A 25,326-nucleotide genomic window follows, 5' to 3' on the forward strand; every position below is an offset into this window, starting at 1 on the left:
CGGTGTCGGTCCCAAATCCATTCTCAGCTACTGCGTTTCCTTCCTGAGCTGCAAATAACGGTGAGTCACCCCCTCCACTCCCCCCCCGGCACCCGGCCCCGCCGTGGGGACGCTGTCTGGGCTCCGCTGGCCCCTGACCCCGCTGCTGGCTCCGGACCCCGGTGCGGCGCTGCCTTTGCCGATGGGATGCTCGTGGTTCCCGAGGGCTCCCTGAATCCACTGGGGGGCCTGGGCATCCCCATGGGGCATCCCCGGGCGGCTCAGTCCCCCTGCCATGTGCACACCCTGCCTCTTTGTCCCATTTTCCAATTAGCCGCCCGTCTATAATTAATCCTTCCTGTGCCAAGGGCTGGCGCTGCATCGAGGTCGGGCCATGGGAACGGGTCCTGCCCATCCCGAACCATTGGGTGTGGGACCGCGCTTGGGGACCGCTGGGTTTGGGACCCTATTGCAGCCCCCCCCTTTGTCTCAGCTTTGCCTGGCTGCCCACCATGGGGGTCGCTGGGGGCGATTCCCCCCCTCCGGGCTTGGCGGGGGGGGGCCGGATGCCTGCGCTCGGCCTCTCACAGCCGCCCTGCCCTCTGCACAGGATATCGCTGTGGCAGCGGCAGGAAAATCGGCAACTTTCCTGGAAACCGTCTTTAGAGAAGATCAAAGGAGCTGGGAAGTGGCTGCGAAACGGCAGCAGCTGCTCATCCCTGTCCCCCCACCCTCCCACCCCCTCCAGCTCGGCCCTGCAGCCCCTGCCAGCCCCCTTGGGGGTGCCCGGGGATGCCGGGCACCCTCCCTCTGCCTCCTGCCGCCCACACTTGGGGTGCTGCTGATTAGCAGGCCTAATTGGAGTTGCCTGACTTGTGCACACCCCAAAGCCATGCCATGCTTTGGCTGCAGGTCAACGGCTTCACGCTAGGGGTGTCTGCAGGCACTGGGGTGTGCGGAGCCCCCCCGCTGTGCCAAATCCCCCTGCGCAGGGCTGGTGCTCGAGGCCGAGAGCCCTGACCCTGCGTCTGGTGCTTGCAGCGAGGTAAGCGACGTCTCTGTACATATGGCATGTTTATGGACCAAGCTTGAGGAATATGTTATACACGTCAAGCTTTAGCATTATTTTGTACACGTGACGCTGGCTTAATCCTTAGGTGTGTAGTAAGCAGGAGGGGGGTTGGCTGCAGGTTAACCATAGCAGGTGCTTGACCACCACTTCTGTTTAATCCACGGATAGAGTTAATGATTAATAAATCCTTTTGGATAACCTCAGGACATGAACCTGTTCCAATAAATCAGCTGCGACAAGCAGGTGGTGGCCAGCAAAGGCTTCCAGCACCCGAAACTGCCCGAGCCCGGTCCCTGTGTGCCCGCGATGCGGTGGGACGCGGGCGAGGGCAGCGCCGGTGGTCTTGCTGCGACGGCTCCGCTCTGATGCTGCCCCGCGCAGCGGGGCTGAGCTGCTGCTGGGTCCCAGTGCTAAGGGGCGCTGTGGGACTGGGAATGATGGGCTCGGCCCCGGCACCCCCAGCACCCCGCTTCGGCTGAGCCCAGGTGGGTGCAGGGGGGGGCCGCAGCCGTGCTGGCGCGGTGGCGGTGCTGTACCCAAGTGCGGTCGGTGTGCTGGTAAAAGGGGGGGGCAGGAAGGATGCTGCGGGGCTTCAGCCCTTCCTGCAAGAGAGGGGACAGCCACGAGTGAGTGGGGACACCAGTGACAAAGGTAGCATGTGCAGAGCTGCGCCCACAAATGGTTGTGCTGGAGAAGCCCCCTCCCCAAGGTGTCCAGCCCCCGACCCTCCAAAGCAGGAGGGCAGCCCCCACAAAATGTACCGGGAAGGGGGGCACCTGCGCCTGGCCGTGCGGGACCCCACCCGCCGCCGTCGCAGCGCCTCCGCCTCGGCCGCGTAGTCCCTCCTGCGGGCAGAGCAGAGCCGTGTTAGGGGACACCGCATCCCTGGGGGGAACCCAGAGGGGGACACAGCAAAGGGATGGGACCCTCACAGGGTTTTCTCGAGCTCTTTCTGCCGAGCCTCACACTTCTCCCCGCGTGCCCGCAGCGCTCGCCGCTGCTCCTCCGCCTCCTCCAGCCGCTGCCGCAGCCCCTTCGCCTGCTCTGCGCCCTGTGCCAGCTCCTCTGCGGGGCGAAGGGGCACCCCAAAACCTGAGCCACCCGGCCGGGGCATCGCCCCCCAGGGCGTGCATGGCTGAGTCACCAGCCCAGGCTGGGGTCCCAGGGGACGGACAGACGGACGCACCTTGCAGAGCCGCGTTCCTGCGGGCCAGCTCAGCCCGCTCGCGCCGCAGCGCCAGCGCCTCGTCCCGCAGCGCCGTCGCGTTGGCCTCCAGCCTGGCCTGGGGAGAGGGGACACCGCGGCGTGGGAACGGGGGGGCAGCATCGTCCCAGCTCCTCAACTGCTGCTGGAGGGCTGCCTGTCCTCACCGGTGTCCCCAGAGCAACCCCCGTGCTCCTGGTGACTTTATGTCCCCCTTGTCACGCTGGGAAGGTTTCTCCAAGAGGTAGGGATGTGGTTTTGGGGAAAAAAAAAAACTCTCCCCTTGGACCAAAAGGACAGCCTGAGCCCAGACTTGGTGAGGATGCATGGGGGGCACAGCGGGAGCCCCAACCTGCTCAGCCCCTATGGATGCCTCGTGGGGGCTGGGGGCTCCCGCTCTCCATGAGCTCGCCCCAGCCGGGTCCCCACGGCCGGCGCCAGCCCCGGGATGCCGGAGCACTTTTCCAGCCCCTCCAGGCCATTGTTCGGCCGGATGGCGGAGGGGAGGTGGGCCCCGCTCTTCCTCCGGCCGTGGCCGCAGCGCTGGGGCCAGGCCCTTTCCCAGCTGGGTCCACAGCTAAAAATACCTTGGAGGAGAGGAGAGGAGAGAAGAGGAGAGGCAGATCCGCACCGGCCTCCAGCCTCCGCGGCTGCTTTGGGATGGGTTAATTATACGTGTGGAGTGCCTCGGTTTGGGCGCTGCTAAGAATAGCCGCCCCCCCAGCCAGGCACAAGGAACTGGAGGGGGGCTTTCCACACCCCAACTGCTGCTGGGATTTTCCATGAGCCTGCCCCCAATCCCCCCAGAGATGGAGCATTGACACGGTCTTGGCCATTGCGCCGCCCCAGGAGCCACCTCCCCAAACTTTCTGGGCAGCGTTGCTCTCCCCACAGGCATGCAGCCCCATAGCGGGGTCTGAGGGGCCGGGAACCCCTCTGTCCCCATCCCCGCAGCACCTACCGCCCGCTCCCGGCAGGACGCCAAGCTGGAATTGAGCTTCTCGCCCTCCTCGCGTGCTTGGGCCAGCTCCCGGCGCCGAGCATCCTCTGCCCGCGCGCTCTCGGCTGCGGCGCGCTGCAGCCGGGCACGATCCTGCTCCAGCTCGGCCAGGCGCAGCTCCAGCACCCGGCTCTCGTTGGCCGCCCGCTCCCGGCAGCCCCGCAGCATCCCCAGAGCCTCCGAGCGCCACAGCAGCACGGCCACCGAGACTGTCACCGCCGCCACCAGCACCAGCAGCGCCACGCACAGCCCCAGCACCTTCAGCGTGGCTTTGGGCACCGCGGGGTCCATGCTGGGGAGGGGGACGGGGACGTTCGTGGCTGCCCGGGGTGTGCCCGGGTTGCTCTGGGTGCTGCCTGTGGGTTTTCTCGCCCAGCGCCGCTTTGGGCTGTGGTTTCTTGCAGGTCACAGCCCATAGCAGGCTTGGTTTGTGCAGCGCGTGGGAGGATGCTCGGCCCCGGCCGTGGGTAAAATCGGCCGGGACAAACCCAAGCCATGCTGGGGGGGCTGTCCTGATGCTGGAGCAACAAAACACTTTGGGTTTTCATGCAGTTTTATTGGAAAATGGTTCAAACCCACCTAACTGCGCAGTACCTGCAAACCCCTTGCTTATAGGCAGCCCCGGGGCAGTGCCAGGTCTCTGTCCCCTGCCTTTGCCCCATCCCCGTCTCGCCCTGGCCATAGCACAGGGGCCAGCATTTTGCAGAATGTCCCCCCAGGATGTCCCCACGCGACGTCCTCATGGTGGGAGCTCCCAACCCAGGCACTGCGTGAGCTGCCAGCACCAGCCCCATCCCAGCAGGATGGGAACCGTCCCTCCTTGCCCCGTGGGGGCAGAAGGGGACGGCGACAAGCCAGGTCCATATTCTCCCAGCTCCGTGCTCAAAGCAGCAGCGTCCCTGCGAAGAGCAGAGCCAGGAGGACGAGGGGCACGGCCACGCCAGGGAACGTCACGCTGGTCCCACTCGAATGCCAGCTCCGTATGGACTGGATCTCTGACAGTGCGTTCCAGATCTGCGACTGGAGGTTGCTCCTGGGGGGGACAGCGAGAGTTGGTGACAGCGCACGGGACTGGGGCCGCCACGGGGGGAGCGGGGGGAGCGGGGGTCTCACCTGCTCGTCTGCGCCTCCTTCAGCTGATGCTGTTGCCGTTCCAGCCTCTCCTTGAGCTCCCTGTTGTCCTCTAAAGGGGGGTGACAGCGTGTGGGGGTCAGGGAGCAGGGTGGCTGGGGGGGGGGGGGCAGGAACCAAGGTGTCGCAGGGGGCAGGGACAGGGGTGTCCCCGCTGCTCACCTTGCAGCTGCACCACGCTGGCCTCCTGCTCGTCCCTGTGGTGCTGCAGCTGGGCTAAATGCTGTCTCAGCTCCGAGACGGTGCTCTTCAGCGCGTCCTGAGTGCACGGACAGAAAGGGACAGGGGACACAGCCTCAGGCACCAGCTCTTCCCCTCCCCAGGCTGGGAGCAGCGCAAAGCAAACCACGCACCCCTGGGCCGGGGGGGGGGGGTCCCAGTAAGGGATACCACCCCCACCCCCACCCCTTACCCCGCCACCTACCAGCTCGTTTCTGCAGCTCTCCCACTGCCCCCGCATCTCGGCGAGGGACCTGGTGGTGACGCCCAGCGCCTCGGTGAGGGACCTGTAGGTGACAGCCAGCGCCTCGGCGAGGGACCGGTTGGTGACGGCCAGCGCCTGCCCCAGCGCGGCCACCTGCGCCTGCAGCTCCCGCTGCGCCGTCCCCAGCTGCTCCAGCCCCTCCGAGCCCCCCGGCGGCTTCTGCAAGGAGGGGAGGGCTGTCACCAGGACCACCACGGCCACCCCGATGGCCAGGGCCACGCACATCCTCCAGGACTGCCTGTGCCAGAGGCAGCAGCGCAGGCAGCAGCCCTCCATCCTGCCCGCGCCGCGCTGCACTGCCAGCGCCCACCCGAGCGCGCTGGGAGGGACCTTCAGGCCCTAGTTTCGTTTCTCCAATAACGGGACTTTCCAGGAAATCCTGCGGGTTTTGCAAGCGCAGCACATGGAAGGGCACGTGGGAGGGATGCGCGGGGTGGCCGGTCGGTGGCCTTCCCATGGATATGGGGGCTGCAAGGACCCCCCACCCCCCCCCACCCATGCCCCAGTCCCATGTCCTAGGGTTGGGGGCAGATCTGGGGGGGGCTGTGGGTGTGCGGGGAGCCCCGTGCTCTCTGTGAGCGGGACCGGGGATACAGGGCAGGGAATCCCCCAGGGCAAGTGGGGGATGGGGTATGGAGAAACAATGTGGGGTATTTGGGTTGGGGGTCCCTGGGGTCTGGAAAAACTGATGTATGGGGCACTTGGGGTATGGGGTGCATGGAGATGGAGTAACTGGGGTACAGGATACCCAGACTGTGGGGTATGGAGAAACTGGGGTGTGGTGTACTTGAAATATGGGGTACCTGGTATATGGAGGGACTGAAGTGTGGGGTACACAGAGTATAGGGTGCCTGGGATATGGACAAATGGAAGTAGGAGAATTAGGGGTGTGGGGTAACGAGATTGTGGGGCACCTGGGGTGTGGAGAAACTTGGGGTATGAAGTACTCGCGGTACGAGGCACTTGGGGTACAGGGTGCCTGGGGTATAGGGAAATGGGGGTATAGGGTACCTCCGTTATGGGGTACCCCCCGATATGGTGTACCTAGGGTACGGGGTACCCGGGATATGGGGTACCCAGGGCATAAAGTAACCGGGTATGTGAACTGCTGGAGTGTGGGCAGAGGCTGGTTATGGGGTACCTGGGGCTTGGCGATGTCCCCAGCTCTGGGGGTCCCAGCGCAGGGGGCTGCAGCCTCCATGGTGCCCCCACAACGCCCCCCCCCCCGCCCGCCCCACCCCAAACCGCCCAGCACAGGGGTGTGTGTCAGGGTCAGGATCCGACCCGTGACGTCCCCGCCGGCACGCGGGGTGGAGGGCAGCTCCGCGCCAACCTTTCACGGGACGTCCCCGTCCAAAAAAACGCCCTCGGCTGCCGTTCAGGAGGGCTGCGGGGGGGACGGAGGCGGGGGGGGGCTGGCGAAGCCAGGAGGAGGCTCCCCCGTCCCGGGAGGAGGAGAGCATCGCGGTCCAGCCACCGCATGCGCTGGCTCGCCTTCGGCAGGGCGGCCACGCGCCCTGTTTGCTTCTGTGGTGGCGAAACCCGAAACTCGCTTTTTCCAGGACTTGTGCTAAAAGCCTGCTTTTTTTTATTTTTTATTTTTTTTTAATTTTTTTTTTTCCTGCTGACGTTTTTCGGAATGCAGTGGAAAGAAGGGAAACGTCCCCTGACCAAAGTCAATAGCGGCCGATGTTTCGCTCCCTCGAAGCACCCCGAGGAATTGGGGTGGGTGGGGGTGAAGGGGAGGGACCGGGAACCTCCCTGTGGCCTTGTGGGGCTGGGAGCGGGTATGGGGCACGGGATGAGGGAGGTGGATACGGGGTACGGGTTGTGGGAGGTGGTTGTGGGGTACGGGATGCGGTGCTTGGGTACGGGATACACAGCAGATGGATACAGGATGTAGGCTGCGGGATCTGGGATGGGAGGTGTGCAATATGGGGATATGGGATCTTTGGATATGGGAGAAGGGGTGGAGGATGCTGGATATGGGATGTGGATATTTAGTGGTGGATATGGGATGTGGGATCTATGGGTATGGGATAAGGGACACAGGATGTGGGATGTGGGATAGTGGCTAGGGGATGTAGGATAGGGGATATGGGATAAAGGATGCAGGATATGGGATGTGGGATATAGAATATGGGGTGTGGGACATAGGATACGGGATGCGAGATGCGGCGTATGGGCTGTGGGATGTGGGATGCAGGATGGGGGAATGGGGGATGCAGGAGATGGGAGACAGCGGCCCCCCAGCTCACCTTTTCTCCAACCAGCTCCAGAAATAGCCGCTCCAGTTTGTGTCTTTCTTCCGCTGGTTCATGTGATAAAAAAAAAACAAAACAGTGGCTGTGAAATGAAAAACACACAAAATATTTACCGAACTTCGAGTTTTGAGTCAGATTTTCAACATCTGGAGAATTAAAATGCTCTGGCAGATTCGGTGAGCTGTCATCATAAAGGGTTTAAGTATGTTGTTATTATTATTTATGGTCTGGATCCTGAGGATGAACAAAGGCCAAAGGTTTCAAAAATAGCTTGAAAAACGGGAATGGATGTTTTTTCCAGAACCACCTCGCTTTGAACAGTGAGATATTGAGATGTAACTCTTCAAATATATCTAAAAAGCAACTGGGAGAGGAATGCGTGCCGTGAGGCGCTGCCTCCTGGGGCCGTGCCGGGTTCACCTCGGGACCAAGGCAGAAATTGGGGTCTCACCTCGCACCTGTGGCGGGGTCCCCGCTGCGGGCATCCCCTCTCCACCTGTCTCACCAATTCCCGCTATTTTCCCCCAAATCCTGGCTTTGAATGACCCCTTCCATGGGGGAAGGATGGCAAGAGCCCTCCATGTCCCCAGCTGGGGAGTGGGGCACGGGGACACCCCCCCACCCCCTCCCCCCCCCCATCCAAGTGCAAGCACCGTTTGTTTTCCTCCTCCACTTGTCCGGAGGGAGCGGCAGGAGCGGAGCGAGTGCCTCTTGGCCAGACGGCCAGGAATTCGGCAGCTGGACCCGGCCCCGCCATGGCAGCAGGGACGGGGAGCTGGCACCTCCCGTGTCCCCCGCTGCCCCCCCCGGGGACGCATCGGGGGCAGGAGAAGCCTCTGTGCCCCTCTCTCTCCCCGGGCAGGATCCGTCCCCTGAGGGTGCTGAGCGTGATGCAAAGAGAGGAGCCGGTGGGGATGGGGTGCACGGGGACACAGCTGCAAAATAACAGGGGGGCCCCGGGGGGGGCTGCCCGCACTCGGGGAGGAGTGAGGGGCGGCTTCGGAGCGGGGCCGAGCACAGCGTGCACACGTCTGCTTTTCCCTTTCATCCCTTGCCTGTGCGTGTTCCCTTTCAGCCTGAAACGTGGGTTTCTCTCCTATTTTGGGTTGGCTTTTCGGCTGGTTTCTTTTATTATTTTAATTTAGGCACTGTCATTATATTTTCCATTATTTAAAAGGCAGGGAAAAAAAAAAAAAAAAAAAAGGAAAGCGAGCGAGAGCTGCTTCCCAAGTAGCTTTCCAGCTCGTGGCCGGTGCTCAGAGCAGCCTTTGTTCTCGGCCAGCGCCGGGACGTGCTCGCGGGGAGCAGCAGCGCTTGCGGAGACACCCCCATGGAGATCTGGGGGGGCTGCACCCATCCGGGGGGGGGGGCAAACAGCATCCCCGTCCCTGTTGCGGGGATTAGTGACACCTAAGGACGTGCCCGTGCGCCCCACGAGCGGTCAGCCACCGTTCTCCCCGCTTGCTCCCCCTCCTCTTTTTCCCTTCCCCATTTTGCAGCTCCAGCTTGGACGGGGTTTGGAGGTAAAGAGAAGCAGCTGAGCCCAGCTGAGCACCGCTTCGCACCACGGGGACACATCCTGCACGGGGCTGGGGCGCTCGCTGTGCCGGCGTCCCACACTCAGGGACAGCGCTGCACCTGCGCCTGGGGAGGGGGGGGTGACCTTTGGGGTTTGACCTTTGGGGTTTGACCTTTGGGGTTTTGACCTTTGGGGTTTTGATCTTTAGGGTTTTGCCCTTTGAGGGTTTTGACCTTTGGGGTTTTGACCCCAAAGCCGTTTCATTGTGTAACCCCCTCCTGCTCCATCTGTGGGTGCAGCGCGGGGTCCCCGGGGAATCCCCCCTCCAGCACCAGGGCCCGGCAGCGCCCAGCACCCCCTGGGTTTCTGCAAACCCAGCACCTCCTGGAAGCCAGACACCTCTGGGGGGCAGGGTGGGGGGGTTATTTTGGTCCTCGATGATGCTCTTTGGGGTGAGCTCAGGGCTGCACAATGCGGCTGGGGTGCGGATCCAGCCAGGAAGCTGCCAGGTCCCTGGGGCTGGGGGCATCAGAGGGTCCCGCACCCTCCGGCCCCACGGAGAGGGGGGAGCAGCAGGAGGATTTGGCTGCAGCCCCCAGCCCAACCCCTGACCCTGGGCAGGTTTCCAGCCCTCGGGAATGTGAGGCTGGGCCGGACACCCAGCACGGACCTCCCGCACCCGTCCCACCCTGGCCACCCCTTTGCACCCATCTCCTGGACCCCAGCACCCCAGGGTGGGAGCGGGGCAGCGTAGGGACGTCGGGGTGCTCCGTGGGGTGGCTGGCGTGGGGAAAGGAGGGATGGGAGAATTTGGGAGTCCCCCCTCCAGCCCTGCTCCTTGTGGAGGGGGGACAGGATGGGACACATCTCCCTGAGGCTTTCTGGGGGGGTTCAAAGCTGCTGGTGGAGAATGGGAGCTGGGGGAGCCATCCATTCTTTTTGTGTGCATTAATTTTTGCCATTTTTCACCCCATTTTTTCCCTCGATGCCCGAAATAATGGCAGGAGCTGCTTCCATCTGCCCTGCCTTAGCAGCTGCCTCCGACCAAGATGAGCGGACGGTGGAAAAAAATCCTGCCCCCCCCCCCCCCCCGGGACACTGCCACCAGCGATGCTCTTGGGGGAGCACCCACCGATGTCCCCCTGTGATGGGGTCAGGGCTCTGAGCCCCCCCCCCAGGAATGGGGACAGGGACCCGCAGCTGGCCTTCTGGGGGCACGTGGAGCGGGGGGCCAGGTGCCCCCCCCGACAGCAGCACCCTCCACCCGTTGCGTCCATCCTCACCATTTTTCTTTCCAGGCAGGAGGAGGAGAGGGACAGGTTTTGGCTGCCGCAGCACCCAGGAGTGGTTTTGGCGAACGCGCCTCGTCCCCCCCGCCCCCCCACTGGCTGCCCCATCCCCTTTGATCTCGCCAGCGGCAGCATCCAGTATAAGGGCGAAAAAATGCCTGGATTTGGCCAAACCGTGTTTTAAAAGGGAAACATCGTCCTGCGAGCAGGAGGGGATGTTTTGGACCCGGACACGGAGCCTGTTCCATTACGGCATCCGCCGGGCTGGGAGGGGGGGTACGGGACCTCAGCCCAGCGCGGGGTCCACGTGCACGAGCCGCCCCCCCCCCCCCCGCATCATACAGGACCCCCCCCATGTTGGATGGACAGACAGACCCCCAGCTCCCGCCTCGCTTAATGGAGCTGGGCTCATCCCCATGTGCTGGGGGCCACGGGGCGGGATAGGGCCCCCCCGGCTGCCACGTCCCCCAGCTGCGGGGCTGGATGGGGCCCCCCCCGCCCCATGCCGCTGCACGACCGCCAGCTGCCTGAACCGGGCCCAAGGCAAACAGGAGCTGCCGGGACGGTGCTACCGTGCGGGGTGGTGGGAGGGGGTACGGGGCCAGCCCTGTGTGGAGCACGGCGATGGGATGGGACCCCCCGCCCCCCAAAAAAAAATCCCCCACCCCATCCTGGGTACGTCAAGGAGGGGGGGGGGGTGGTTTGGGAACGTCCCCGTGTCCCCCAACCTTGTTGCCAAGTTCTTGGAAGCCCAGAGAAACCCAGCAGCCACGTGGGTGTAAACACAACCGTATATTTCATAATAAATAATGTACAAATTGTTGGCGTGCCCGGGGCCGCATCCTGCCGTCATCTCCTCCCCCCCTCCACCGTGCGCTGAGCAGCCCCAGCTCTGCCCGCGGGGGCTGGCGGCAAGGAAGGGGGTGGGGGGTTGGAAGAAGGGGCTTTGGTTTTGCCTGGGGAAAAGGAATTTGGGGCAAAATGCACACCCTGAGGGCAAAGGATCCCGGTTTGTCGGGTGCAGGATCAGGCCCAGGCAGGCTCTGTGCTGAGCTTGGGTGGAAGCTGCGGGGTCTGAGCCCGGGGTCCCCAGCATGCTGCCTGCACCCAAGCCTCTACCACCTGGTGTGGGAGGGAGAAAAGGGCTTTTAATCCAAACCCTTGCTTTTTTCCCCAAAAAGAAACCCCATATTTCGTTATCCTGCCCCAAAGGGCTGCTGCATCTAGCCAGGACCAAGACTTCCCCCGGCCCCCGTGGTGGCAGGAGGACCCCCAGGTGCCACCCAGTCACCAATCCCCGGTACGCGGTACCCCTTCCCCAATGAGCCCTCTCCCCTGTTTGCGTTCCCCCCCCCTCCCCCCGCATTTTTTCACTTTATTTTTAAATAACCCCCGAGGGGCCGCATCCTGCGGCCGGGGCCAGGGGTGAGCACCACGAGCTGCCCCGCACGGGGCTGGGGGTGAGGGCAGGGGACAGCACCCGGGGGGGGGGGGGAGCTGGGCTCAGACACGGGGGTGCCTCCCCCTTGGAAAAAGTGTCCCTTGTTCAGGGTGGGGGGACACAGCACAGTCCCCACCAGACGTGTCCCTTTGTCCCTTTGCACCTCCGCGTCCCCCCTATCCCCCCCCCCCCCCCCCATCGGTCGTTATAAATGAGCGCGGGTAAAAGCGAGGGGGAGAGTGGAGGGCTGGCGGGGGGGCGCAGGGACGCTGCGGCGCTCACTGCTGCGCCCGGGTCCGGCCCATCCTCCGCCGGCTGCTGGGGGTCCGGCGGGTCGGCGTGGGGCTCAGGGCTCGCACGCCGGAGGCAAAGTCCAGCACCTCGGGGGGGGCCCGGCGCATCTCGCCGGCCCCCATCTCGCGCCGGATCTCATCCAGTGCCTCGGCCGGCGAAGTGAGCAGGCGCTGGAAGAAGCTCTCGCGCCCCGCCGGCCGCTCCTGGCAGGTGAAGGTGACAGCGGTGCCCGCGTCCGACTTCATCTCCCTTGAGAAGCCATCCGAGGTGCCGTCAAAGCAGCGGCCGATGGCGATCTCCTTGGCCAGGCGCGGGTTCTGGTCCGTCACCGTGTAGATGCCGTAGTTGTGCCCCAGCGGGTCAACCGGCGCCAGCATGGTGAAGGCGGCCGTGTTGTCGGTGTCGGCCACCGGCGGGTGCCGGGCCAGGTAGTCCCTCAGGAGGCCGTTGACGGCCGTGCGGCGGCAGCTGCCCTGGGGGATGATGGAGACCAAGGTGCGGTCCACCAGGCTCTGGTCGTAGAGCATCCCGCTGCACTTGAACTCCACGCAGGCTCCCGAGCTGTTCTCCAGCAGGGCGTCCCGCACGCTGCGGGTGTCGCGCAGCCCGTAGAGCTGCCCCCGGGTGCGGGGGTGGCTGCCCCCCACGTTGCGGGACCTCACCATGTACTCCTGCGGCCCCTCGATCCGCACCTTGATGAAGCACGCCCTGAACTCCTGCGGGTTGGGCCACCACGCCAGGTAGTCGCCGGTCCAGGAGGTCAGGTCACTCTCCTTGAAGGGCACCACGTTGTACTCGTACTTGTCCACCTCCACGCGGTAGAATCGGAAGTGGTTGGCGCTCACCGGTGCCTCCTCGCACTCCCTGAGGCTGCGGTAGGGGTAGACGGGGCCGTTGGTCTCGTCGATGTTGTTGGGGTCGGGCTTGGCCACGTTGATCTGGAAGGCCGTCTTCTTGAAGCTGGGGTCATCGTGGTCCAGCCGGCGGTAGCCCAGCTTGTTCAGGTAGGGCTGGGACACCCCCACGGCGCTGGGGTTGAGCTTGGGGCTGGAGGCCACGGCCTCCAGCTCCTCACCGCCCAGCGTGGCGGTCAGATACGCCGAGTAGGCGTCGGGGCGCCGGGCATCGCAGAAGGCGGGCAGGCAGGCGCCGTTGGGGCCAGTGACCACGCTGTCGAAGCGGCCCCAGGCCCGCGGGTTGGCGGGGAAGCCGGGCTGGGGCTCCAGGTTGATGAGGCTGATGACCACCCCCTCCAGCTGCTCGTAGGGGTTGAACTTCTCGTTGCTGTAAGCCCTGACCTTGACGAAGCAGCGGCGGTCCTCTGGCACGTCCAGGTTGAAGAGGCGCCGCTCGCGGATCTCCATGTTCCCCACGAGGAAGGTCCTCTCCTCCCTCTTCCCGCGCCTCTCCTTGGCCGGGCGGAAGACGCCCTCCTCCTCCCACAAGCCGGTCTCGGGGTTCAAGGACCACAGCTTCATCTTCTTCAGGTGCTCCGGCATCCAGATCTGCCCCGCGTCCATCCGCACCTCCACTGGCCCCGTCTGCAGCGCCTCACCCGAATCCCCTTCCCGAAAGTCCACGGCAAACATGCCGTAGGTCCGCAGGGGGACGATCTCCCCCTCAGCGTTGGCGAAGCTCAGGTCGCTGGAGGCAGCGCCGGCCGTGGCGATATCCCTGGGGTCCAGGAAGGTGACGCTGGCTTTGACGGTGCCGCTGAAAACCTCCCCGGAGGGACGGAGGAAGGCGCCGGCGGGAATGACGAGCTCCCCAACGGGCTCCTGGCCGCTCACCTCACCCAGAGGGATGGCGTTGGTCCGGCCGGCATCCAGCTCCACTGGCTCCTTCTTCCGCATCATCTTGACCTCCTGGTAGACCGCACCGCCCCGGCTGTTGAAGGGCAGGACCTTGATGGTGTCCACGAAGCGTTGCTGCCGGTCCACGAAGCGGGCCACCAGGCGCTGCGTGTCCGGCGGCACCTCGATGGTGAAGGAGCCCTGGTAGCCAGTGAAGCCGATCTTCTTCCTCCCCAGGAAGATCTGCCCGAAGCGCAGGGGCTCGCCGGTGTCGGCCGCCATCACCCGTCCCTGCACCAGGACGCGGGGCTGGGCACAGGGCCCGCAGCCGCACTTGGCCACCACCTTGATGGGCAGGACAGAGCCGCCGCAATGGATCTCCCGCACCTCCATGCGCCGCACGCCGCAGCAGCGCCGCGCGCCCGCCCCGCACCGCTTCCCATCAGCCGGGCTGCCGGCGCACGGTGCCGGCGGGCAGTGCCCCACGTCGTAGTACCGAGAGCCCTTGGCGTCCTGCCGGCACTCGGCGGGCAGCTCGATGAGGCTGGGCTCCGGCTTTGGGTTGCAGCTCTGCTGGCCCTGGGCTGGGGGAGACAGACAGGTTTAGGGACCCCCATCCCATGGAGATGCCACTAAAAATGCCCATCCCACTCTTCCAGGGATGGTGCAATGCTCCAGCACCGCCACCCTCCCCACAAAGACCCCGTCCCCACTCACCCAGCACGGTGAGCTGCGCCGGTGCCGACCTGATGGCGCCCGCCTCGGTGCTGGCCTTGCAGTGGTAGGTGCCAGCCTGCGCCGGCACCAGCGCCTGCAGCTCCAGGCGGCTGCCGTACTTGTGCACCTTCCTGTCCAGCAGCGTCCCGTTGTGGTACCTGCAGGGACAGGGACATGGTGAGCAGGGACACGGTGGGTGGCCCCCTGTCCCCCCGCCCACACCCACTCACCAGTAGTACTTCTTAGGCATGGGGGTGCCCGAGGCTTTGCAGCAGAAGGTCACCTCCTGCCCGGCCACCCGCACCTTCGGCTTGGGGTGCAGCACCATGTAGGGCTTCTCTGCAGGAGAAGGGACCAGAGGGTGCAGCCAGCTGTGGTGACCCTCTCCCCACTCCTTACACCCCCCCCCATTATGCACCCACTGGGGTACAGGACCCCGAGGAGCGCACGGTGCAGCCCCCGGTGCCGTGGTGCTCACCCAGCTTCTGCAGCATCACGTGTGCCACCGACACGCCGGAGCCGTTGGAGGTGATGGGTGCCAGTCCCGGGACGAAGCCGTCACGGTGGGCGCTGATGTTGGCGGCGGTGCCCTCACACACCCCAGCCACGTGGAAGCTGCCACGCGTGTCACTGCGGGCCACCAGCACCGGCGGTCGGCCTTCCAGGTAGATGCGGGCACCGGGCAGCGCTGCACCGGTGGCGGAGACGACGGTGCCCTGCAGGGTGTGCTCAGGGCAGGCTGCGGGACGGCACGGCGCTGAGACCCCGGGGCCACCGCCACCAGTGGGGTCAGCGCCCCCGTGTCCCCAAGGACAGGTACCTGGGCAGGGCGAGGGGGGGCACTTCTGCACCTCGGCGGGGCGCCCGGCGCACAGCAGCTTCTTGGCGTTCTTGCAGCTCCGGCGGCGGACGCGTGTCCCGGTGCTGCCGCAGCTGCGGGAGCAGGGCCCCCACGCGCCCCACTCCGTCCATGTCGGCTCTGCAGGGAGATGCCGGGTGGGCATCGGGCACCGCGCTCCCCCACCCAGGAGGGTGCATGATGCAGGGGATAACGCTGCAGAGCTGTAGCACACAGGACGGGGGACACAGGCACAATGGGATCCCCACCCCACAAGTCTCCATCCAGCCGCTCATGCCCCATCCAGCCCCCGGCTCGGCCCTGCACGCCCCTGCCAAGCTATTTTTACAAGCGCAGCTTCTGTTATTGCAATTAAGCTGACGATGTGCAGGCGGGGGCACATCGCCCGGGGAGCTGCCGCGTCGGCGTGGGGGCAGCCGCTGCACGGCTGCGGCCCCACGGGACAGCCCGTGCCCCCGCGCGGGGGCTCGGAGCTGGGCCGGAGCCGGCCGGCAAGCACAGCGAAGCGCAAAAACCTTCGCCAGCAAATCCAGCACGGGAGACTGCAGCCCAGCGCCGACATTCCTGCGGCCGGGGAAGGGCCGGCGCTTGGCTCCGTTGCCGTCTCCTCTCCGTCTCTTTAGGAACAGGGTGGGGAGGCTGCAGGTGGGAGCCAGAGGGCGCGGGGGGGTCCCTACCTGGGCAGGGGCCAGCGCTGCACGCCCGCCGCTCCACCGCCTTGCCCTTGCACTTGAGCTCCTTCAGCGCAGCCACCACCTGCGCGTTGACGCAGCGGCGCTGGCGGGTCTGGGTGCCGCTGCTGCCGCAGGCGCTCCGTGAGCAGGGGCTCCAGGAGGACCAGTGCGACCAGTAGATATGCTCTGGGAGGGCAGAGGTGGTAGGTGAAGGGGGAGGCTCTTGGGAACCCACCACCGTGGGACAAACCCGTGCCCAGCTCCATCGTTATTATTTCCCCCAGGGTGGTGTCCCTCGCCATCTCTAGCTGGGGACAGCGGGCACGGACACCCCCCCCCCCAAGAGATGCCAGTGGGGTCTGGGGACGGGCACTCACCCAGCGGGCAGAGGAAGCGGATGTGGTAGTTGGAGCAGGTCTTGCCCTGCGGCTGCTCCTTGTTGACACACCGAAAGCCCTTCTTGGGGCTGAAGTGCACGACTTCACCCACGTCCTCGGGCAGCTCCCACTCGGTGGTGCGGGCCTGGATGGCCACGGGCCGCTCGCACACGCGCCCACGGTAGTAGAAGCGAATGGCCTCCAGGCTCTCGTAGTCCCCGTCCCCCCCAGGGTGGTCGATGTTGAACCAGGACGTCCACTCGGCCCCTCCACCTGGGACAGAGCCGCCCGTGAGCACGTGGCTGGGGCGCAGCCTCTGCCCCTAAAAGCACCGGTGTGTCCCCAGGTGCCACCGGGGCTGGGGAAGGGGCACCCTGGGGACAGCTCTGTGGGGACAGCTGGTGGGCTGCGAGGGCAGAGGACAAGTGGACCAAAGCACACAGACTTGAGAGCACTGGGTGCTGGCATGGGAAGCGTGGGGTGCACAGGGAGACCACCACATCCCTGCTGCGAGAGCCCCAGGGGACACTGCCGTGGGAGCCTGCTGTCCCCACTGTCCCCAGGGGAAGATGTCATCTAGCAGGCTGGCACTGGAGGACACCGCACCATGTAGCCCCTTTGGATTACAAGGGAGAGGTGTCCCAGTGCGGCTCCAGCTGTGTGTCCCCAGCAGCACCGTGTCCCGTGGGTCCCCAGTGGTGTGGCGTCCCGCGGGGGCTCGGGGACAGCCCCGCAGGGACGGGTGGCCGTACCTGCCGTGTCCAGGTCGAGGTCCGCCAGGCTGGGGGCTGCTTTCCAGGGCTTCCCTGGTGTGCCGCTCTTGCCCGGCTCCGAGTCGTTCTCCAGGGACTCTGGGGGAGGCACAGGGTGAAAGCCCCCGGCACCAGCTCACCCCATCCCCAGGACCCTCTCCAAGCCCTGGACACCGATGTCACGCTGCGAGTGACATCCCTGGCTGGGTACGGGGCAGGTGCTGGGCTCGGGGCATGGTTTGGTGGTGGCGGAGCACAGGCTGCCTGCCTGCAAATGCTGCCTGCCAGCTCCCCGCTGCCCCGGGGGAGACACAGGGGGGTGAGGAGCTGCGGCACGATCAGCCCCCAGCAACCAAACTGGGACACGGCAGGAAATTGGGCTGCAAAGCCCCCGGGGCAGGCTGAGCTGGGCGTCGCAGGTACTGCATGGAAGCAGCCAGGAAGGGGGGGGGGGGCTTGCTGCCCATGGTCCCCCCCACCCCAGCTCCCCCAGGAAGTTCACCCCAGGACACCGGGGTTTTCTGGGGGCAGCCCTGCCCCGATCCCGGGTGTGGTGAGCAGGGTTTCAGCTGTGCAATGAGCACACGGTGGTGGGACGAACAGAAGGATGATCCCCGGAGAGAAAGCGGGGTGCCCAGGGCTGTGCAGCGATGCCCGTGGGGCAAGGAGCTGATGGAAGAGCCGATGTCCCCAGAGCAGCCCAGGGAGGTTTGTGGTGAGCTGATGGGTCCCACGGGTGTCTATCATACAGGGCAGGATGTGTCCGAGCCCCCCAGACACTGCCATGCAGCACGGAGCACCCCATGAGCACGCAGTGGGTACCCATGGGCACCCTACAAACATACAGCGTCCCCCTGCCAGCAGCAATGCCACCCCTGTCCCTGTCCCCAGGGGACACAGCAGAGCTGGGTGGAAGGGAGCAGCCAGGCAGCGGGAACCCTGCAGCGCCCTGCAAGGTGGATGGATTTTCCCCCAGGACCGGGGATGTTCCCGGCTTCCCCGCACAGATGCTGTCCTTGGCACCCTGCAGAACCCACACAGGGTTGGGGGACCCCATGGAGGAGCTGGGGGGCTGACGGCAATTCCAGATGGGATTTCCCACACGGGTTTGGCCACCAGCACTGGATCAGGCAGTGCTGGTGGGGACACAGCACGGGGCACGTCCCCATCCCTCCGGTATCACAGCCCCGGGGAAGGCAAAGCTCCCGAGTGGGGGCAGAGGGGCCCCGAGCATCCTCCAAGCAGATGCAGGAGGGACATTCCCCAGCTGCTGTCACAAACATCTGGCCCCAGCAAACATCTGGCAATCCCCAGCACTGCCGTCCTGCCCCGCAGCGCTGCCGGCAGCCCCCAGCCCCATGCCGCAGGGCGATGGGGATGAGCAGTTTTCCTGGAGGGGTCCCTGAGATGTCGTTAAAAAAATGCCGAAATCTTACCTGGCGCCCCGGCGCAGCGAAGGGCAGCGAGAGCCAGGAGAGCCAGCGGCAGCTCCCCCATGGCTGCCCACGCTGCAGCCGCTCCACTCGCGACTGCGAGCGCGGCCGCCCCGCAGGTCTATATAGGAGGGCTTTCCCCCTCGCGCCAGCAGACAGCAGAAATCGGATCCTGGCACTCGGGGCCGGCAGCTCCGCTGGGGCTGGCCCGGTGTCAAGAGGGAAGCGGGAAGGAGCCCTCCCCGCGAGCCGGCCGTGCGCTGCCACTCGCCGCTCCAGCCCGGTAAACTCGAGGGCTTGTTTTGCAAAGCTGCTAAAATTGGATGCACTTGGGAATGCGGCTGGGAGGGAAGGGAAAAAGCCGAGAAAGCCCTTCCTCTGAGCTCATGCGGTCGGCGCCGGGGTGCCAACGCTCCCCTGGCACCGCCGCTCCTGGGCACGGCCGGTGGGCGCCCGCGCCGTGACCTGGGCCACGTGTGTGCGCCCCGCCAGCAAGCTGAGACCGCACGGAGCTCGCGGCACCCGTGGCCCCGTCGGGCTCTTGCTCACAGGAGGGAAGCATCCAGCGAGGTGCTGAGCGGGGAGCCCAGCGCTGCCCCCAAAATGTGGCCAGCCGTGGTTTGGCCCCGCAGCCGTGCTGGCCCCCGTCCCTGAGGATGTGCTCCCCAAAACCCAGGCTGCTGTAGGGCACGGGGTTCCCGGCACTGGGAGCTGCACTGTTGGGGATCCAGGTCCCCGGTGCCACTTTGGGGCTGAAGACACCCTCTCCCCCAGCTGTTGGGACACACGGGGACAGTCCCAGTGCTGGCTCATCACTGCCCTCCCCGTTAATTAAACCCTGGGGTTGCTCAGCCTGGCACAATGGGGTGACTGGGACAGGGACCGGGTCCTTCCCCATCACGGTGCCACACCATGGGGACAACGCGGCTGCACCAGGGACCCCACGGCCCCCCGTGGGAGCCCAATGACACTCGTCCCACGTCCCCAGGCAGACACTGAGCACGGCGAGGAGCTGCCAGCGCTTTATTGCCGGGGCTCACAGGGGCACCACGCACTCTGTGCCGGGGTACTCGGGCGGGTTGAGCTCGAACTTCTTCTGCATGTCATAGGGCACGAAGCGGCCGGCCACGAAGTGCTGGCGGCCCAGGAAGCGGCGGGCGCACTGCTTGGGCGCCGTCAGCGACACCAGGACGTCGGGGCTGATCCCGCTGCTGCTCCCGGCCTCCACGTCCCACCCTGTCACGGCAAGAGAGATGCGGGGAGGGGGTCAGGGGGTGGCCGAGGGGACAGAGAGCCTGCGCGCTGGTGGAGGATGCCGTGGGGCGGCAGAGATGTGGGGTTGGGGGATGCGGAGCCCCCCCAGCACCCAGCACCATCACTGCCCTGCATGGCTCTGGCCTCATCCTGCCTCTGCAGCATCCCTGCGAGCAGCCCTGGCACGGCGCGGGGTTTTTCTTGGTGAGGATTCACCGGCTGCTGTGTCGAGGGCTTCTGTTTGCTCCTCCGGCAGCGGCTGCGGCGGAGAGGGGGGGTGGAGGGGGTGTGATGGCAATTCCAGGCCTGGCCACCAGACACCCGGGTGTTTTCAAATTACATCATGTCTCAGTTCGGGGAGTTTGTTATTTATTGGAGATGCCCTGAATGCATCCTCAGAGAGCCGCCGCCAGCCCTCGCTCCTGGCAAGCCGCGGGGACGCTGCCAAGCCGGGGGCAGCGGGGGGTCCCCGGGGCTGTCCCCGCGCTGGGGGTGACACCGGGGATGGGCAGGGTGACAAACCTGGGCTGGGGGGACCCCCTCCCGAGCGCAAGGCACCTGAGGGCACGTCCAGGCTGACGATGGGGATGCGGACGTGCTTCAGGGTGGCGAGGATGCCGGCGCAGGGCCCCCTCCCCTCACCCAGCTCCGCCTCGGCGCCCAGCACCGCATCCACCACGGCGTTGTAGGCATCGTTGATCAGCTGCACCTGGGGGGGGGGGGGACAGACAGTGGGCAGCTGAGGGGGCCCCCAAACCCCCCACCCACCCCTGGAGCATAGGAATGGTGCCAACGGGGGCATCCCTTTCCCCTCCATCACTGGATGTGCGCAGCGACTGGTGCAAAAAAAATAAAAATAAAAATAAAAAATCTCCCCCCCAGCTAAAGGGAGGGGGATGCAACGGGCTGGAAACGCAGCGCGCAGCCCGGCCAGGACAGCGATTTCAGGTCACATTCCTCCGAGGGAGGCCGGCGCTTCCAACAACAACAGAGCCGGGGGCTCGGGGAGGCAGGGCCGGCGGCGGGGCGCGGCGGCCGCCCGCTGTTTTTCATGGCATCCCCGGGCTCCCAGCAGAGCCAGCGGGGGAAATAGCAACAATAAAAATAATGCTAATAACGTGAAGCACATAAGGCAGCGAGCGGGGGCAGCTCCTGCTGGGGGCTCACCTCGGTGGGGAGGTAGGAGAGGAAGGGGATGTCCATCTTCTCGCACTGCGTGGTGAAGTCCCGGTACAGGGGGTCCGGGGAGCGCTTGGGGTAGAAGATGGTGGGCTCGTAGTCCTGCGTGGCGGAGAGGCAGCGTTGGGGCCCACAACCGCTCAGGGAGGAGGAGGAGGAGGAGGAGGAGGGGAGGAAGATACCTACAAAGATCCGCAGGTGCCGCGCGCACACCAGCCCGATGGCACCGTTCTGCGCCGGGCCGCACACCACCAGCACCGTGGGCTGCTTCCGCGGGAGGGACGGCAGCGGGAAGGCCTGGGCGAGAGGAGCGGAGGGTGGCACCGTGGCATCCAGTCCCCGGGGGTGGCCCTGGGATGGCACCCGGTGCCGGGGAGGTGGCAGGGAACAGGGGAAGGGGGAGCAGGGCTTGGGTGGAAAAAGGCAAGTGGTGGGACGGGGACGGTGACCGTGGTGGGATGGGGATGGTGCCGTGGTTGGAAAGATGATTCCCTTAACGGGATGGTGCAGGTGGTGGGATGGGGATGGTGCCATGGTCGGATAGAGATGATTCCCACAACGGGATGGGGATGGTGCCCATGGTGGGATGGGGATGGTGCCCGCAGTGGGACGGGGCTCCCCGCCAGCCTGCTGGGAGGCGGCGGCGCTCCACATACCAGCAGCCTGCCCAGGGAGGCTCTGTTTATCCATTGACAGATTTTTTCCTGCTTGCCGAGCCTGGCTCCCGGTTCAATCCAAACACCGGAGCCCCGAGCGGCACGGCCAGTTCGCAGCTGCTGCTGCGCTGGACAAAGCCCCACTTGCCCAGCCCTGGCCCTGCCTTTGGCTGTGGCCCCAACTGCACTTCCAGCTGCCTTGGGGCTCCTGGGGATGCGCTGGGGGGAGCCCGGGGAGGAGATGATGCTGGGGGTCCCTGGGGATGCCCAAGCTGGCGTCGGGGGATGCTTTCCCCTCGTCGTACCCGTGAGGAGGAGGATGCTCAGCCCCACAAGGAGGATGCTCGCGGTGGAGCTGGGGATGTTGCGACCTGTGGGTGCCCCAGGGGAGAGGCGTGGGGCCGGGCCAGCCCCGCTGACCACGGGCTGCGCCGAGGCTCCGACACCCAAATATTTCTGCTCCTCTGGTGAAGTCTGTGCCCTTAAACAAGGGAGGGCAGAGAGCGGCCCCGACGCCTCAAATGGAAAAGCTGAGCCAGGCAGCGGAGCTCGCCGCCCTGGCGAGGCACGAAGCTGCCCTTGGTGCTGCACCTCCACTGCCCAGATCATCACGGCCTTCTCCTCCTCCTCACACCCAGCTCGAGCATCCAGGCTCTCAGCAAGAGCAGTGCCAGGGCACGGGGAGCCCCCCCGGCTGCCCCCCAGCACCCTCCTGCCTGCACGCAGCGAGGGCAGGCGGTGCCCAGCAGTGCCAGCACCATGGGAAGGGCTCAGCACCTCCCTTGGAGGCACCTTCCCTGGGGTGGGATGGGATGGGATGGGATGGGACGGGACAGGACAGGGCCAGCAGAGCAGCTGGCAGTGAAGCCCCTGTCCCTGGCAGGGTGTCCCCAGCCCTGGCAGCCCCCTCACCTTGGTCACAGCCATGGCACAGGCGTGTCCCCAGATCTCGATCAGCTGCTGCCGCCCGAAGCGGTAATCCTCCAGCAGCTCCTTCTCGATGGCCTCTGCCTCTGCCTTGCTGCGGGGAATTGGGCAGCGGTGAGGACGGGGACGTCCCTGGGACGCTCACCGAGCCCCTGGGGACCCCGCTCCATCCCCAGGGGCACGGGCGTCCCCTGGGGACACCCACCAGCGGGTCAGGGCAGGGGACACGCGTGGCTTGGAGGTGAATTGGGGACCAGGTGAGCATGAAAAGAGAGTCCTGGGCTCTCAGTGCACCCAGCTCCGGGGCAGGCAGCGCTGGCAGAGGCGCAGCGCGGGGTCGCGGCCGCCTTTCGTGCGAGGCACGGCCCTGGCAGCGTCCCCGGGCTCGCCGGGCTCGTGCTGTTACATAAAGCTGAACAATGCTGCGGTTGTTCACCCGCTGCCGAGCCCGGGAGCTGGCAGGGCCAGGGAGCCTCGGGATCGGACAATAATTGCTCACATCTGTTGGCTCACCTGCGCCGCGGATGGGAACAACATGTGCCGCTTCCAGGACGCCACCGCCGCGATTGTTATGGGAAGGACGGGGAAATCTGACCCCCCGGGAGGAGCCAGCATCAGCTCCCCGAGGCTCTGGGATGAAAAACTGTGGTCCCAGGGGAGCCCTGGCACGGTGCTGGTGCCAGCACGCATGGGTGCTGCAGGACCACGGGGTTCCAGAGGTGTCAGGTGTAAGCAGGTCTGCAATGGGACCCGGGGCCCCGATTTTGGGGTGCACACCTCACTCGGTCCCGGTCGTGGGAGGGGACACCGGTGTGGTGCTACCGGTCCCGGGAGCTGGAGGGGGACAGGGACGGGGTCCTGGGGGGTACCTGGCTGCAGGGGGGCCTCACGCAGCCCAGGCTGACCCCACAGACCCCGTGTCCCAGCAGATCCTGTACCATGCCATCCCCTGGACCCTCTGCAAGACCCCATAGATGTGACATGCCATGGCCATTCTAGCAGACCCCACAGACCCCATTGCCTGGCATCCTGAGAGATCCCATTGACCCCTGATGTGCTGGCTGACCCCACTGACCCCCCACGCACCCCCTGAATACCCTGGCAGATCCCACAGGTCCCCAGGTGCTGGCCATCCAGTCCAACCCCATCCCATCCCATCCCGTCCCATCCCAGTTCCCAATCCTTTGGTGCCCTCTAGTGAGTCCCAGCCCGGCCCCAGTCCCACGGCAGGGTCCTGTGGGCAAACTGGGGGGGGGGGGGGGGACGGGAACACGGGACGGATCCAGCCCCGGGGTAAACCCCCCCCCCCCGCGTTGGCAGCAGCAGCTGGGGGCTGGCCCCACCGCAGCTGTGTTGTCGCTCCCCGAACAAAAGGCGCGATTCTGACAAAAATCCCCGCTCGGGATCCAGGGGAGAACATTGCCCGTAATTGCTGCTGGCAGAGAAACCTGGGCCCCGGCCCAGGCTCGGTCCCGGTGTCCTTGCATCGTCCCCGGGGTGGGGGGGGGACATCACTGGGCCGCCGTGTCCCTGGAGCAGCGCCCAGCTGGGAGCTGCGCCCCCCCCAAGCGCCCCCCTCCCAGCTCTGCACTTTGCCTTCCCTATGGGACCCGTAGGATCCCCACAGGGATGTCCTGGGGGTGCAAACGCGGCTCTGAGCCCCTGCTCAGACACCCAGCAAAACCCAGTCCGGCCCAGTTTAACCCAGCCTCCAAGAACTGGGGGGAGGACAAAGCCTTGTCGGCGGGGGGGGGAGCAGGAGGGAGAGGATGGACGAGAGCATCCCCCCGGCGTCACCTCCCTGCCCGCTCCCCCTGGAACCCTGCGGGGCAGCGGCTTCACCCCGGGGCTCTGCGCCCCGAATCCGCATCCCCACCCCGTACCCCAGCCTCCGTCCCATCGGGGGGGTCCCCGTTCGCCCCCCCCCCCCCCCCGGGGCCCCCCGTTTCGGGGCCGCGGCTGCCGGAGCCCTCCGTGCCGCAGCCATGGCGACCCGGGATGCAGTTGCTTTGGCAACCGCGGCGTTTGGGTACCGGCCCCCGCGGCTCGGAGGGGCTGGGGGGGGGGGGGGGGGGTCGGGGCCGGGCCGACATCACCCCTGGGTGCCCCCGGGGGGGGACACGCGGGGGGGCCCCGAAGTGCCGCGTCCCCACCCGGAGAGGTTCGGGAGCACCGGAGGGGACCGGAGGATTCCCGGGGGGGGGGGGGGTCTCCGAGCAGCCGGGGGGAGGGGGAGGGGGGGGGCGACCCCCCACACCGCCACCTTCAGCATCCCTGAGCTGGGGGGGGGGGGGGGGCAGAGCACCGGAGCCCACCCGGGGCCCCGCTCGCATCCCCTGGGACCAGCCCCAGGGGGGTTGGGGGGGGGGGGGTCCCGGTAGCTCCGGGGGCTGCTCCCCGCCCGGTGGGGGCACGCCGGGGGCTGCGGCCGCCCCGCAGCGCGTCCCGGTGGGGCTGGGGGCTCAGCACCACCGGGCAGGGTCCGGCGGCACGGTGATGGGCACCGGCCCGGCTGCACTCCCGTAACGCCCCGACCCCCCCCCCAAAACCTCTCCGGGACCGGCCGGTGGCGGTGCGGGGGGGGCACCGCGGGACCGGCTGGGACTCACCTGAGATACCGGGGGGGCTCCCGGGAGGGGCCGGGCGTGGAGCTCATACCGGGACCGGGGGCACCGGCGGAGCCCTGCGGGAGCGGTGGCAGCGGCGCGGCCCCCCCGGAGCTGCGCGGTGCCGCCCGGGGGAGGCGGCTCCGGTTGCCCCCGCCCCACCCGGGCTCCCCCCCACCCCCCTCCGCCGGGAGCAGCCCCCGAGCCCCCGCGGGCGGTGCTTGGGGGAGGGGGGGGGGGGAGCAGCAGGACCGCCCCCCCCCCCGAGCTCTGCAGGCAGTGGCGGTGATGGGGACACCCCAAATCCCCCGCAACACCCCCCCCCCTTTCCCTCTATCAAGTGATGGGAAGCAGCAAAAACCCCAAAGCGGGGGGTTTAACCCCATTCCCCCTGCGGATGCTGCACCGGCGAGCACAAAGGG

At 66.3% G+C, this 25,326-nt stretch overlaps 4 protein-coding genes across 11 annotated transcripts; all 4 read right to left on the minus strand.

Annotated features, from left to right (window-relative positions):
* Positions 1–837: 837 nt before the first annotated feature.
* Positions 838–3,547, minus strand: LOC121060221 (coiled-coil domain-containing protein 194-like). 2 transcript variants are annotated; one of them, XM_040537819.1, is made up of 5 exons: positions 3,217–3,547; positions 2,238–2,334; positions 1,984–2,116; positions 1,828–1,896; positions 838–1,653 (listed from the first exon to the last, which is right to left on the minus strand). In XM_040537819.1, the coding sequence occupies exons 1-5, from the start codon at positions 3,544–3,546 to the stop codon at positions 1,644–1,646; spliced, it is 639 nt and encodes a 212-aa protein (XP_040393753.1). In that variant the 5' UTR covers position 3,547; the 3' UTR covers positions 838–1,643. The 2 variants fall into 2 exon arrangements, with proteins under 2 accessions (XP_040393753.1, XP_040393752.1); XM_040537818.1 differs by having other exon boundaries at positions 1,813–1,896.
* Positions 3,548–3,790: 243 nt separating this feature from the next.
* On the minus strand, positions 3,791–5,236 carry LOC121060220. Of its 3 annotated transcripts, none has more exons than XM_040537817.1 (5): positions 4,913–5,236; positions 4,811–4,879; positions 4,549–4,645; positions 4,369–4,438; positions 3,791–4,288 (listed from the first exon to the last, which is right to left on the minus strand). In XM_040537817.1, the coding sequence occupies exons 1-5, from the start codon at positions 5,144–5,146 to the stop codon at positions 4,138–4,140; spliced, it is 621 nt and encodes a 206-aa protein (XP_040393751.1). In that variant the 5' UTR covers positions 5,147–5,236; the 3' UTR covers positions 3,791–4,137. The 3 variants fall into 3 exon arrangements, with proteins under 3 accessions (XP_040393751.1, XP_040393749.1, XP_040393748.1); XM_040537815.1 differs by having other exon boundaries at positions 4,811–4,846; positions 4,880–5,236; XM_040537814.1 differs by having other exon boundaries at positions 4,811–5,234.
* Positions 5,237–10,715: 5,479 nt separating this feature from the next.
* Positions 10,716–18,571, minus strand: CILP2 (cartilage intermediate layer protein 2). The gene is made up of 9 exons (XM_040537870.1): positions 18,286–18,571; positions 16,850–16,948; positions 16,098–16,370; positions 15,724–15,906; positions 15,008–15,166; positions 14,666–14,926; positions 14,418–14,526; positions 14,188–14,345; positions 10,716–14,054 (listed from the first exon to the last, which is right to left on the minus strand). Exons 1-9 carry the CDS (start codon positions 18,344–18,346, stop codon positions 11,662–11,664), a joined length of 3,696 nt encoding a protein of 1,231 aa, XP_040393804.1. The 5' UTR covers positions 18,347–18,571; the 3' UTR covers positions 10,716–11,661.
* Positions 18,572–19,299: 728 nt separating this feature from the next.
* On the minus strand, positions 19,300–25,021 carry YJEFN3 (YjeF N-terminal domain containing 3). Of its 5 annotated transcripts, none has more exons than XM_040537208.1 (6): positions 24,908–25,021; positions 22,284–22,392; positions 20,902–21,012; positions 20,704–20,817; positions 20,095–20,245; positions 19,300–19,518 (listed from the first exon to the last, which is right to left on the minus strand). In XM_040537208.1, the coding sequence occupies exons 1-6, from the start codon at positions 24,952–24,954 to the stop codon at positions 19,319–19,321; spliced, it is 732 nt and encodes a 243-aa protein (XP_040393142.1). In that variant the 5' UTR covers positions 24,955–25,021; the 3' UTR covers positions 19,300–19,318. The 5 variants fall into 5 exon arrangements, with proteins under 5 accessions (XP_040393142.1, XP_040393143.1, XP_040393140.1 ...); XM_040537209.1 differs by lacking the exon at positions 24,908–25,021 and adding an exon at positions 22,812–24,088; XM_040537206.1 differs by lacking the exons at positions 22,284–22,392; positions 24,908–25,021 and adding an exon at positions 21,372–22,275 and having other exon boundaries at positions 20,704–20,787.
* Positions 25,022–25,326: the final 305 nt, after the last annotated feature.

This window comes from Cygnus olor, chromosome 26 (genome assembly GCF_009769625.2).
Source record: "Cygnus olor isolate bCygOlo1 chromosome 26, bCygOlo1.pri.v2, whole genome shotgun sequence".
Lineage (NCBI taxonomy): Eukaryota > Metazoa > Chordata > Aves > Anseriformes > Anatidae > Cygnus > Cygnus olor.